This window comes from Arachis ipaensis, chromosome B05, assembly GCF_000816755.2.
Source record: "Arachis ipaensis cultivar K30076 chromosome B05, Araip1.1, whole genome shotgun sequence".
NCBI lineage: Eukaryota > Viridiplantae > Streptophyta > Magnoliopsida > Fabales > Fabaceae > Arachis > Arachis ipaensis.
Genome location: NC_029789.2, coordinates 70787926 through 70801172, shown reverse-complemented (window position 1 = coordinate 70801172; position 13247 = coordinate 70787926). Strand labels below are relative to the sequence as shown.

The 13247-nt window shown below is 37.1% G+C and overlaps 1 protein-coding gene across 1 annotated transcript; it reads left to right on the top strand.

Annotated features, from left to right (window-relative positions):
* On the top strand, positions 12256-12714 carry LOC107640698. The gene has a single exon (XM_016344203.1). It carries the CDS (start codon positions 12256-12258, stop codon positions 12712-12714), a length of 459 nt encoding a protein of 152 aa, XP_016199689.1.

Here is a 13247-nt window from a genome sequence, read left to right as displayed (position 1 = left end):
CCTTAAGTTGGACGCTCCACTAGCTCAGTCTTCTGCTGTGGGTGGATCCTCCAAGAGGAAGATTTATAACTCCTTGTTTTTCGTCACCTTCTCACCATGATATAGCTTTAAGCGATGTCCATTAACTTTGATGAATTCAGATCTTGAAGGATGACTCAGGTGAAAAACTCCGTATGGCTCAGCCTTCTCTACTCTATATGGACCTTCCCATTTTGATCTCAACTTGCCTGGCATGAGCCTCAGTCTAGAGTTGTAAAGGAGGACTAAGTCCCCAGGTTGGAACTCTCTCCTCTTGATGTGCTTATCATGCATAGCCTTCATCTTTTCCTTGTACATCCTCGAGTTCTCATAAGCTTCTAGGCGATGGCTTTCCAATTCCTGCAGTTGCAACTTCTTTTCAGCTCCGGCTTTCTCAAATCCCATGTTGCACTCCTTTACTGCCAAAAGGCTTTGTGCTCTACTTCAACTGCGACGTGACAGGCTTTTCCATAAACTAAGCGGAAGGGACTCATCCCAATGGGTGTCTTGTATGCAGTTCTGTATGCCCAGAGTGCATCTTGTAGCCTGGTGCTCCAGTCTCTTCTATGAGGTTTGACTATCTTCTGCAATATACGCTTTATCTCTCTGTTTGACACCTCGGCTTGTCCATTAGTTGGGTGATGAGTCCAGTACAAGCACAAGCCACCATGACAAGGAGCTCATCAAATGTCCAACTTAAAGACTTTAACTAAAAGTGCTAGGTGGGAGACAACCCACCATGGTATATTCTTTCCTTTTTGTTCTTAGTTTTATTTTATTTTATTTTCATTTGTTTTCATTCATAATTTCTGCATAGTCATCTGCATTTTGCATCTTGCATTCTGCATACTGCATTCAAAAAAAATACGCACGCGACGCGTAAGCGTCGCTGACACGTCCGCATCACAAGTGCATTGAAAAAAAAATTGAATAGAAAGTCACATGAAAGCGTGGCTGGAGGCGTGCCTTAGGCACAAGCACACCCACGCGACCATGTCATTTTGGAAACGAGCCTCCCATGCGTCCACGTCACCCACGCGAACACGTGCCCCTAAAAATCGACGTAAAAGAGGTGTATGGCAGCAAGTTATGATGAAGCTGGGCTGGAATAATGCTGGAAGCACTAGCCCCATCACGCGACTGCGTTACCCACGCGGCCGCGTCGTCCTCAAAGCATGGCCATTAACGCGATCGCGTCGATCACGCAATCGTGTCACCCTAAAATTTGGCAAAATGGGTTTTAAACAGAGAGTTGCGCGAACGCATGGCTGCCCTCACGCCATTCGCATAAATTAGGTCACGCGATAGCGTGACCCATGCGTCCGCGTCACTTGAAAATCATCGCACACCATGCGATCGCTTGACCCACGCGTCCGCATCATATGCGACGCACAGTTTTACTAGATCAGCGCCAACTATCTTATCTTTTCTTCCCCAATCCTAATTTTTTTCTTCTCTCTTTTATACTTCTTTCTTCATTCTTTCTTACTTTCTTCTTCTTCTTCTCTTTAACCTCTCATCCCTCTTCACTTCCATTCTATTTTATTTAATTTATTTGCATACTTTCATTCATTGCATTTTAATTTTGTGCATATTTTTATATTCTTTTCTAAATTTATTATTTTTTCATTGGTGTTAAAATTTCTTATTTAACTGTTGCATCTTCTCTTGAATTATCTTGGTGCTTCAAGACTTGTTTTACTCTAGTTGGGTAATATTATGTAAGTCAATGCTCATCTTTTATGATACTTGTATTACTTTTTGCATTCACATAAACTTACACTGTCTCTCATTACCCACACTCTTCCCCCTTTGTTGTAATTTTTGCACTATTGATATGCCGTTTGCTCCTACTGTCTTCTCTTTGGCATGTTGTAGCTACCATGTAATTGAGACCCTTATTAGTTGGCATTACCCACTCATATTTTATTTATTTTCTATCATTATTTTTGGGTTCCTTTTTTTCTTTTCCTCTTCTTTCAGGATGGCCACCGGAAAAAGAAAGGAAAAGAACTTGTACATGGGGCAACAGACAAGTCCATCTGCACAATCTCTAGAGAAAAGCATCAGTTGTAGCAACCCGTCCACTTGCACATCTTAGCATGCACCGAGGATGGTGCAATCTTTAAGTGTGGGGAGGTCGATACCGATCTCATGGGTTAGTTACCTTCTTCTCAACACCAATGTTTTATTTTCTTTGTTTGTTTATTGTTGCATTTGCATGTTTGATTGCATATTTGTTTGATTTTGTGCATATTTTACCACTTGGTTAAAGTAATATTTTCTTTTTCAAGAATCTTTTTATAATATTTCACTAATTTAAATTGAAAATTTTTTTTGTTAAACTTGTTTGAAGACTATAAATTGGAACATGGTTTAAAGCTAGAACACACAACCTGTGAGATTTTGAGCTTACTTATATGGTTACATTATTTAATCATAAATTTTTATTCTTGTGTGTTTTCTTCCCTATGATTACAATCTTTACTTTGTTCCATTTATATGTCCAATATTTAGTGTATTTACATGCTTGCATATGATTGAGGCCATTATTTGATTTTTGCTCACTTATCCCAAATAGCCTACCCTTTCAAATACCTTTGTTAGCCACTTTGAGCCTTTTTATTCCCCTTGTTCTATATTTTACCACATCACTAGCCTTAAGCAGAAAAACAAATTAAATACCACAATTGAATCTTTGGTTAGCTTAAGATAGTGTGTTAACTAAGTGTGGGGAAACTGTGGGAACTTGAGTTAATGAAAGTGTATAGTGTTTCATTGATAAAATATTGGAAATTTGGGTGCCTACTCATGTAAAACAGAAAAATTAAAAATCCATGTGCATTGATATGTTATTTTTGCCTTTATGTCTTCATAAAAAAGAAAAGAGAAAAAAAATTCAGAATATATATATATATATATATATATATATGTTCAATAAATAAGTAAATAAATAAGGGGACAAAATTACCCCAATGCTAAGTTAAGTTAAGAAAAAGATCAATGCATATGTGATAAAAAAAAAAATTTGATACATGAGTATGTGAAATATACAAAAGTGAGATTATTGGTAGCTAGGCATAATTTTAGAATTGTATAGAGTATGTATATGTTAGGTGAGATCTTAGACTAATCAAGGATTCAATTTATAGCTCACTTAGCCATATATATACCATCACAACCTTGAAAAGGCCTCATGATGTTTGCATTGGTACATTAAATTTTTGTTGATTGGTTAGATGAAGAATAAAGTTTGGAAAGCATGACTAGAGAAGAGTAGAGTGATTAACCCTAGACACTTGAGAGATTAAAGTGAGGGTTCAATGCTTGATTTCTATGTTCCCTGCTTTCATGAACTGTCTTCTTACAAGTTTACCTGTCTTTTATTGTATAATTTGAATTAGTGAAATCTGATTTATGTCTGTTCTTGGAGAATTTGATTTACTTTTAACCAAGTAGGTAAAAACATCTTAGCATGTAGTTGCATTCATATAGATAGGTTGCATTTCATACATTCTACCATTCCCCTCTACTCTTTTAGTTCTCTTGAGCTTAGCATGAGGACATGCTAATGTTTAAGTGTGGGGAGATTGATAAACCACTATTTTATAGTTTATCCTATGCTCAATTGAATGGTTTATATAAATTCTTTACTCACTTATTCATATGATTTGCATGGTTTTACATTTTCCTTCCTAATCTTGTGCTATGTTTGAAAACATGCTTCTTTGAGCTTTAAATTTGCTATATTTAATCCTCTCTTATTACGATTCGATGCCTTGATATGTGTTTTAAGTGATTTCAGGGATAATAGGGTAGGAATGGCTTGGAGGATGGAAAGGAAGCATGCAAAAGTGGAAGGAATACAAGAAATTGAAGAAATTACTAAGCTATCCAACCTGACCTCTTCGCACTCAAACGGTCATAACTTGAGCTACAGAGGTCCAAATGACGCGGTTCTAGTTGTGTTGGAAAGCTAACGTCTGGGGCTTCGATTTGATATATAATTTGCCATAGTAGCCATAGAGCTAGGTGACGCAAATGCGTGCTCTACGCGGACGCGTCATAGTGACAAAAATCAGCGTGTTTGAATTCGCAACCAGCGAATTCTGGGCTGTTTCTGGCCCAGTTTCTGGCCCAGAAAACACAGATTAGAGACTTTAAAGTGGTGGAATCCTTTCATTCATCAATCAAGCTTTAATATACACAATTTTAGGATTAGATGTAGTTTTAGAGAGAGAGGTTCTCTCCTCTCTCTTAGGATTAGGATTTAGGATTTCTATTATGTTTAGGCTACTTCTCTCAATTTCCAGGTTTAATGTTCCTTTTATTTATTTTTCCAATTTAATTTATGAATTCCCATGTTAGATTTGATTTCTTTATTTAATATAATTTGAGGTATTTTAGATTTAAGATTTCTTTCTTTTATTTATGTTACTGTTTCTTCCAATCCGAATGCATTTTTATTCGAGTAGATTCTCTTCCCTTTTGTCTTTGGTTAAGTAATTAGTAACACTTGAGTTATCAAACTCAGCGGTTGATTGAAATTGGAATTCTTTGCTGATTAATTTGTACTCCAATAACTCTAGTCTTTCCATAGTAGTTGACAAGGACTTGAGGATCAAATTAATTAGTCCACTTGACTCTCCTTTGTTTAGCAAGGGTTAATTAAAGTGGAAGCAGAATCCAATTCTCATCACACCTGATAAGGATAACTAGGATAGGACCTCAATTTCTCATACCTTGCCAAGAGATTTTTCTAATTATTAATTTATTTTTCTTGTCATTTAATTTACTTGTTCCTTATTTGAAAACCCAAAAATATACAATTTCCATAACCAATAATAAATCATACTTCCCTGCAATTCCTTGAGAAGACGACTCGAGGTTTAAATACTTTGGTTATAAATTTTATTCGGTTTTGTTACTTGTGACAACCAAACTTTTGTACGAAAGGATTCTCTGTTGGTTTAGAAACTATACTTACAACGCGATTATATTTATAAAATTTTTTTACCGATAGAAAATCCCGATCGTCAGGAGGCAAGCTCGGGCCATCCCACGCGCTAAGGCCGCTCAAGGTTTGAGCGTAGCGTTCACTAAGGGAACGCCCATGAGGAGGCGCTCAACCAAAGGAAGCCAAGCGCTCAAATTTGGAGCGCAGCACTCAATAAGCGAGCGCCAAGAGAGGAAGGACGCACTAAAGGTGCACGTTGAGGGAGTGAATGGGGTGTTCACTTTGCCAACTGAACGCTCCACTGGGAGCATCAATTAAGCATGCATTCTGACCCACTTCTACAAGGCCAAACCAGCAAAAGCCCCAAAGCAAGCAAAGCCCATTGACATGACTCAAAGACACAAGAAATACTTAGATTAGGAATTTCATTTAAATTGTAATTTGTTTTCAATTTCAATTTCATGTTCATTTTGTAAAGCCTATATAAAGGCATCAGTTTCATTTCATTAGGGAGAGCTAGGTTAGGCTGCTAGGCAGTAGTAGGACTAGCAGTAGGAGTAGAATAGAAGGCTCTCTTTGATACACTTTTACATTTTAATTGCATTGAATTCAATTTACTCTTATTGCAAATCTTAATCTTATGCACTTTTATTTCTCTGCAAGTTTACATTTCTGCTCATGATTCGATCTGATTTAATTCTTCCTGCAATTATGTGCAATTATGTTCTTCTGCAATTTCACATTTCCGTTCACGTTGAGCTTGATTTACTTTCCTGTACATTTACATTTACTGCAATTGTTCTAATTGATTGATCTATTGCTTGGTTTAAATTCCCAACAACCCATCCCCTTTACATTTGCTGCACTTTACTTTTCTTGCTCTTTAAGATTTTGTCAATTTACTTTATGCATTTTACAATTCTTGCAATTCATGTTCTATTGCTTCAATTTTCATTCAATTCATCACTGTCTGCTTGACTAAACTGATCACTCACTAAAGTTGCTTGCTCCATCAATCCCTGTGGGATCGACCTCACTCTAAGTGAGTTATTACTACTTGATGTGACTCGATACACTTGCCGATGAGTTTGTGTGGAATTCTAATTTTCACCATTAATTTTTTGGCGCTGTTGCCGGGGATTGATATAGATCGACAATGATTAAGTGGGTGAGAAGTCTAGATTAAGCATTTTCTTTGTTTTTGTCCTTTTTAATTTTCTGTTTTCTGCTGAAACCAATGTGTTTGTGTTTTTGCCTCATTAAGCAAATCTCATCTGAGACATGAATTTCGATTTTAATTGGTGATTTTTTTACAAAATTCAAATGGAGTTCAACTCATCTTATAATCAAACATATTTTATGGGATATTTCCCACCATCACTAATCTCTAATGGTGGATGGGAATATCACCAAGAAATTGCAAATTCTGAGCACTCCAATCCATGGAGATTTGCTCCAGAGCCACAAATTGATCAAGCAAATCACATGAGATATTTTCCAGAACCACAAAATGATTTACGTCATTATCCTCATGGTATTTGTGCATATCAACAAGAGTGTGAACAATCAAGTGAAAGGAATTTCCTCCCAGAGCCACAAAGTGAATCATACTGTTACGACACTAACACAAACTATGGCTGGGCAGGGAATTCTAATGCTCCATATGATATTCCGTAAGAGTCATCATCTCTTGATTATGCTTTCAATAAATTCATGCAAGATTGTCCCCCAATGCCACAAAGTGATCCACACCCTGATGAATTCTACAATGATTCACATTGTGGATGGGAGGATCAAAACCAAAAAGGAATTGATAGTTCATACTCCACTTATCAAGAGCCATTATCACTTGAGCAAACCTTCAATTCATTCATGCAAAAAACTTGAATCGACGCATACGCGTCAGTGACGCGTACGCATGGATGGGAAAAATGGCGATTCACGCGTAAGCGTGGAGTACGAGCACGCGTGAAAATGCCAACGTTGGAGGGAACGTTGGAGGTCCAACGCTGAGGCCAACATCCCCTGCATGGTTTTAAAGCTGTAAAATGAAATCTTTGCATCCACGCGCACGCGTGTAGGATGCGTACGCGTGGATGAGAATTTTTGCCCCTTGTGCGCAAACGTGCAAAGCATGCGTACGCGTGGATAGCAGAACGTTGGCCCTCTAACGTTGAGTCAAACGCCAATGATAGTAAAGTATCTTATTTTTCTGGTTTTCTTCTGAATAGCGTTTGAGTCAACGTTGGCCATCAAACGTTGACTCCAACGTGAAGCATCAGACTCTGCAATTCAAACCAATCTCTTCTCAATAGCAAGGGAAACCAATTGGAGCTAGTTTTAACCCAATTCCATCAAGCCCAAAAGCCCAATTCAGAGATTGAAGATCAATTGAAGAGAGTGTATAAATAGCTTAAAATTTAAGTTGAAAAGAACCTTTGGACCTTTTTCGGAACTTTTTCACTTTTGAGTTCAATTTTGCTTTCTGCAATTCTTTAATTTTCAGCAATGTCTCTTTCAATTGTAATTTCCATTTTGAGAGCTATGAAGAACTAAACCCCTTTCATTGGATTAGGGAGCTCTATTGTAATTCAATGGATCAATATTAGTTTCATTCTTCTTCTTCTTTCTTTTCTCTTGATTTTTGTTAGAAAGCTTTCGGTCTTAATTCAATTGGATAGTTGTCTTAAGAGATAAGCTATCCATAATTGGAATTCTTCGGAGCCTCGAGAGAGGAATGAAGAGTTCATGCTCGAATTGCTTTCTCACATTCGATTAGATTGGGGGTTGGATGGATATAGTGACATGTAATCCTACCAATACTTTGATCTATGAATTTTTGTGGTATAGTCAGTAACCGAACTTCAACTCTTCCCATGAGCAATTAAATCAAGACATTGGTCAATTGTTCATGCTTAGAGAGATTGGTGAGCCAAGACATTAGGATCCAATCATCTAAGATTACCAAGCAATGTCAATGAATGCATTGATTGAGGAAGAGATGAAAATGATTTGATCCGGAGAATTCAATATCTCCTGAAACCCAATGAATCCCCATCTCTGATCTACCCGTTCTATTTACTTTTTACTCTTTAATTTCATGCTAATTCCCATTCCCATTTTATTTCTTTCAATTTAATCTTCAGTCATTTTAATTTCAACAATTTAATTTCTGTTCATTTAATTTCTTGCAATTTAAGCTTCCTCTCAATTTACATTATGCAATTCTCAACCAAATCCGATTTCGCTCAACTAGTATAATTCTCCAATTAACATTTCTCAATCTACCAATCCCTATGGGATTCGACCTCACTCTACAGTGAGATTTTACTTGATGACAATCCGGTGCACTTGCAGGAAGGAAATTTGTTGAGAGGAAAATTTTTGTGAATCATCCCCTCTTCCCGAGTCTTCTACATCCGAGGAGGAGCATGCCGAGGAGCATGAGGCGGAGCCAGCTCATACAGAGGCACCATCACAGACACAAGCCACTCCGGAGGTTTAGCAACCACCTGAGGAGCCGCAGCCTGAGACCCAGCCAGATGCGACAGTTGACCCTCACCGTGAGCCACAGCAGTAGCATCGAGGATGATGCTTCGTTTTCAGTGTGGGGAGGTCACCGTTGTCGCCGTCGGTGGAGTAGCTATTTTAGGGAGATAAGTTCGGACATTTATCTTTTATTTTGTGCTATTCTTAGTATTTCGCACTTTACTTTATCGCACTTTTTGGATCATTGTATATATTAGTATTGTGGATACTTATATTCTAATTATTCCATTTTTCCTGCACCTTAGATTGGATACCTTTCTTATTTTTAGTAGATTTTCTTTACATAGTTGTTTTGGCTTGTTTTAGCTTTTTGGTTGTGATTAGAAAAATATTTTGGATTGTTGAAAATTAGTTGACCCTTTTTATATACGAAATGTGTTTTGATTGAAAAAGGGGTAAACTAAGGAAATCTTTAAATTTTCTCAATCACAACGTTGCATTAATAAGCTTAGTCAAAATGATGAAATTTTCCAAGAAATTTATTTATAGGGCACCACCCCAATTGATTGAAAAAAAATTTTTTTTTTTAGAACTTGCTTGAATTACATATATTGTGGAATATTATTTTTGAGTTAAGAACACAAGCTTGTGAGATTTAAACCTAATTGTGTGGTTACATTTTATAACCACTTATTTTCCTTCTTGTGTGTAATTGTTCTCTTTCTATGATTGTGATCCTTGATTTGTTTAATTCTATATGTCCATCATTCCTTGTAGACATGCACTCATATGATTGAGGTCATTGTTTTATTAGCTCACTTACCCAAATAGCTTACCTTTCACTCTCCATTGCTACCCAATTTTGAGCCTATGCTTAACCCAATTGTTCTTTATTTTAGCACATTACAAGTCTAAAGTGAAAAATAATAAAAGTTCCTTGTTTGGATCTTTGATTAGCTTAGGCTAGTGAGAGTGTTTATTATTCAAGTTTGGGGAGAATTGGGAACATTGGTTGGGATAAAAGGGTGTTTTTGTATTTCCATATTTGGGAATTGGGTGCATGCTCATGAACAGATTAAACGTATTAACCTTAGGCATTGATGTTCTTGTGTAAAAAAAAAAATAAAACAAAAATAAACAAGGGACAAAAACAATAAATAAGGGGACAAATGCCCCAATGTAAAGGTCAATAAAATCAATGCATAAGTGTTGTAAAATGAAGAAGAAATATAGGAGTATGTGAAAAAGACTGAAGAATGGGGGGTTGGGTTAGCAATTAATTGTATAGGTTTTTATATAGGTTGGGTGGGAAGTCTAGGTTAATCAAGGATTCAATTTTAGTCAACTTAACCATATATGACCCTACCTTGACCTTAACCCCATTACAACCCTATGTAAAGTCCTCATGATGACTGTATGCACGCATTGAATGATTGTTGATTGTTAGACGAAGAACAATTCTTGGAAAGCATGACTAGGAGAGAATTGAGTGAATCAACGCCTAAACACTTGAGTGATTAGAGTGGATACACATCCGGTGAGGGTTCGATTGCTCGATTACATGTTTCCACCCATGATCATCTTTTCTTGCATGTTTGTAAAATCTTTCAATGATTCAATTCAATTATGGGTTGATTTGATTGTTAATGCTTTAGCCCTTGTACTTATATGTATTCTTGGAAATTGATTGTTTTGACCAAGTAGATACATTCATGTAGATAGATTGCATTTAGATAGATTGCATATAGATAGGTTGTATATAGTTAGTTTGCATTGAATAAATGTTGATACCCTTTGCTTTTTTCTTGATTTTAGCATGAGGAGATGATTAGTTTAAGTGTGGGGAGGTTTGATGAACCCCAATTTTGTGGTTTATCTTGTGCTTATTTTAGGGGATTTTATCACCTTTTCCCACATTTATTCAATGAAATAGCATGGTTTTGTAATTCCCCTTTAATTTGTGCTTGAGTGTAAAAACATGCTTTTTAGGCCCTAAAATTGGTGATTTTAATTCACTTTAATTCCATCTGATGGCTTGATGTGTTTGTTGAGTAATTTCAGGTTCATAAGGCAAGTAACGGATGGAAGAAATGAAGAGAAAAGCATGCAAAAGGAATAATTCATGAAGAAGTGAGCTTTTGGAGAATTAAGGGCCATGCGCACGCGTCATGCACGGGTACGCATGCATTGGAGATTTTGCAAGCGACGCGCACGTGCCCTGCACGCTTACGTGTGGATAGGAGTTTTTGCCATCGACGCGCACGCGTCACCCATGCGTATGCGTGATGCTCGGCACGTGACCCACTTAAAGTGAAATCGCTGGGGGCAATTTCTGAGCTGCCCAGGCCCAATTCCAACTCGTTTCTAAGGGTATTTGATGCAGAATTGAAGACTGAGCAAAGGGGGAGCACTTAGTTATAGAATAGCATTATGTAGTTGAGTTTCTAGAGAGAGAAGCTCCCTCTTCTCTCTAGAATTAGGGTTCTTAGGCTTATTTCCATCTTAGATCTAGGTTTTGATTATTGTTATCATCTTGTTTTCTTTACAATTTCATGCTTCTACACTTTGATTCTCTTAGTTTTCATGTTAATTTCCCTTTTTTTTTGCCTCTTTTATGTTAATGAACTCTTGTTGGATTTGATTTACATTTAATGAAATTTGATGTTTGATGTTTCTTTTATTGATGATTTGAGTTGTGAATTTACTTCCCTTGCAATTGGTAGTTGTTAGATTTTAGTATTTTTGCACATTTCCTGTGCTTTCCATTTATACCCACTAAGTGTTTGACAAAATTCTTGGTTGGACTTTAGAGTAGATTTTGAGCATTCTTGGCTTGGAAAGAGTAATTGGGCAACCTTGGGGCATTAATACCCAATTTAGATTGGTGATCTAGAGTTGTTAGTTAATATCATCTCCGTTGACTCTAATCTCGTGCTAATTCAATTAGTGAGTTGATTAGGATTTTTGGATTAAGATTAGCTAGTCTTGTTTGACTTTCTCTCGTGGAAGATAATTCACACCTTCTTCCAATATTGGAGATGATGAAATAAGATAAATTCTTGTTAGGTATCGTTGTGATTAATGACTAGGATAGAAAGCCTATGATCTCAACTTTTTCCATGAATGTCTCTCCTTATTAATTGCTTTCTTTAGTTGTTTCCTTATTTTCTTGTCATTTAAATTCTTGCCCATCTAATTTCTTCTCTCTTTATCAATCAAACCCCATGTTCTTCATAGCCAATAATTGAGCACTTCATTGTAATTCCTTGTGAGACGACCCGAGGTTTAAATACTTCGGTTAATTCTTATTGGGGTTTGTACATGTGACAAAACCAATCTAAATTTGATGTGAGAGTTGTTTGTTGGTTTGGAGCTATGCTTACAACGAAGTTGTTGTTTCTTTAAGAGAAATTCTAGACCGATGATAATTAGCGCATATCAGATATCTATCCACGAAATTATCCATGTCTATAAATGTATTTCCCAGTGATACCATGACCAATCCAAGGAGGGAATGCAAGGCCATCACATTAAGAAGTGGGAAGGTGGTGAAGGAGCCATCTTCAAGCCACAACTTACAAGAAGAAGAGGCTGACAAAAACTCAGAAAGCAAAGATGAAGAAGAGATACATACACCTACCACACCAAAAGGGGTCTTGAAACCCTATGTGCCAAAAGCACCATACCCACAGAGGCTAAGAAAAGATGGAAAGGACAGTAAATTCTCCAAGTTCTTAGAGATATCCAAATAGCTCCAAATCAAGATACCATTTGTAGAAGCACTACAGTAAATGCCACTCTATGGTAAATTCTTAAAGGAGCTCATGACTAAGAAAAGGAACAAGATGGAAAAGGAAACTATAGTGCTCACAAAGGAATGCAGTGCTATGATACAGAAGAAGCTTCCCCAAAAGATGAAAGATCCTAGAAGCTTTCAAATCCCATGCATCATAGGAGACATTAGCATTAAGAAAGCATTGTGTGACCTAGGAGCTATCATCAACCTTATGTCCTTGTCCATGATGAAGAGAATGAGAATTGAAGAGGCCAAACAAATAAGAATGGCACTTCAACTAGCAGACAAAACATTCAAGTTCCCCTATGGAGTAGTGGAGGACTTGTTAGTCAAGGTGGATGACTTCATCTTCCCAACAGATTTAATAGTGCTTAATATGGAAGAAGAAGCCAATACATCAATCATACTAGGGAGACCATTTTTAGCAACTGCTGGAGCTATAATCAATGTATAAAAAGGAGAATTGGTCCTTAAGCTTCATGAGGAAAAGATGGTATTCAATGTGTTCACTACTATGAGCTACCCAAAGGAGTCCATTGGAGAGTGCATGATGGTAGATACAATGGAAGCACTGGTCCAAGGAGTTCTAGAAGAAGACAAGCTTGAAGATGCAATGGAAAAAGAGCAACAAACATGTAGTGAATTACCACAAGAAAGCATGGACAGCCCAATCATGCTAGACAAGGCAAAAAAGGAGAAGGTAGAACCACCCAAGCTGGAACTAAAGACTCTGCCTCCAAGCTTGAAGTATGCTTACTTGGGGAGTAATGACACTTATCCAGTAATCATTAATTCAACCCTGAGTAAGGAATAAGAGGAGGAACTCGTCAAGGTGCTGAAACAACAAAAGGATGCCACTTAGTGGACCCTCTCTGACTTAAAAGGAATAAGCCCTTCAATGTGCATGCATAAGATCCTTCTTGAGGAGGATGCCAAGCCATCAATCCAACCACAAAGAAGATTGAACCCATCAATGAAGGAAGACAT

Coding starts and splice junctions, on each gene's coding strand:
- LOC107640698 (XM_016344203.1), top strand. CDS start 12,256: ATGCCACTCTATGGTAAATTCTTAAAGGAGCTCATGACTAAGAAAAGG.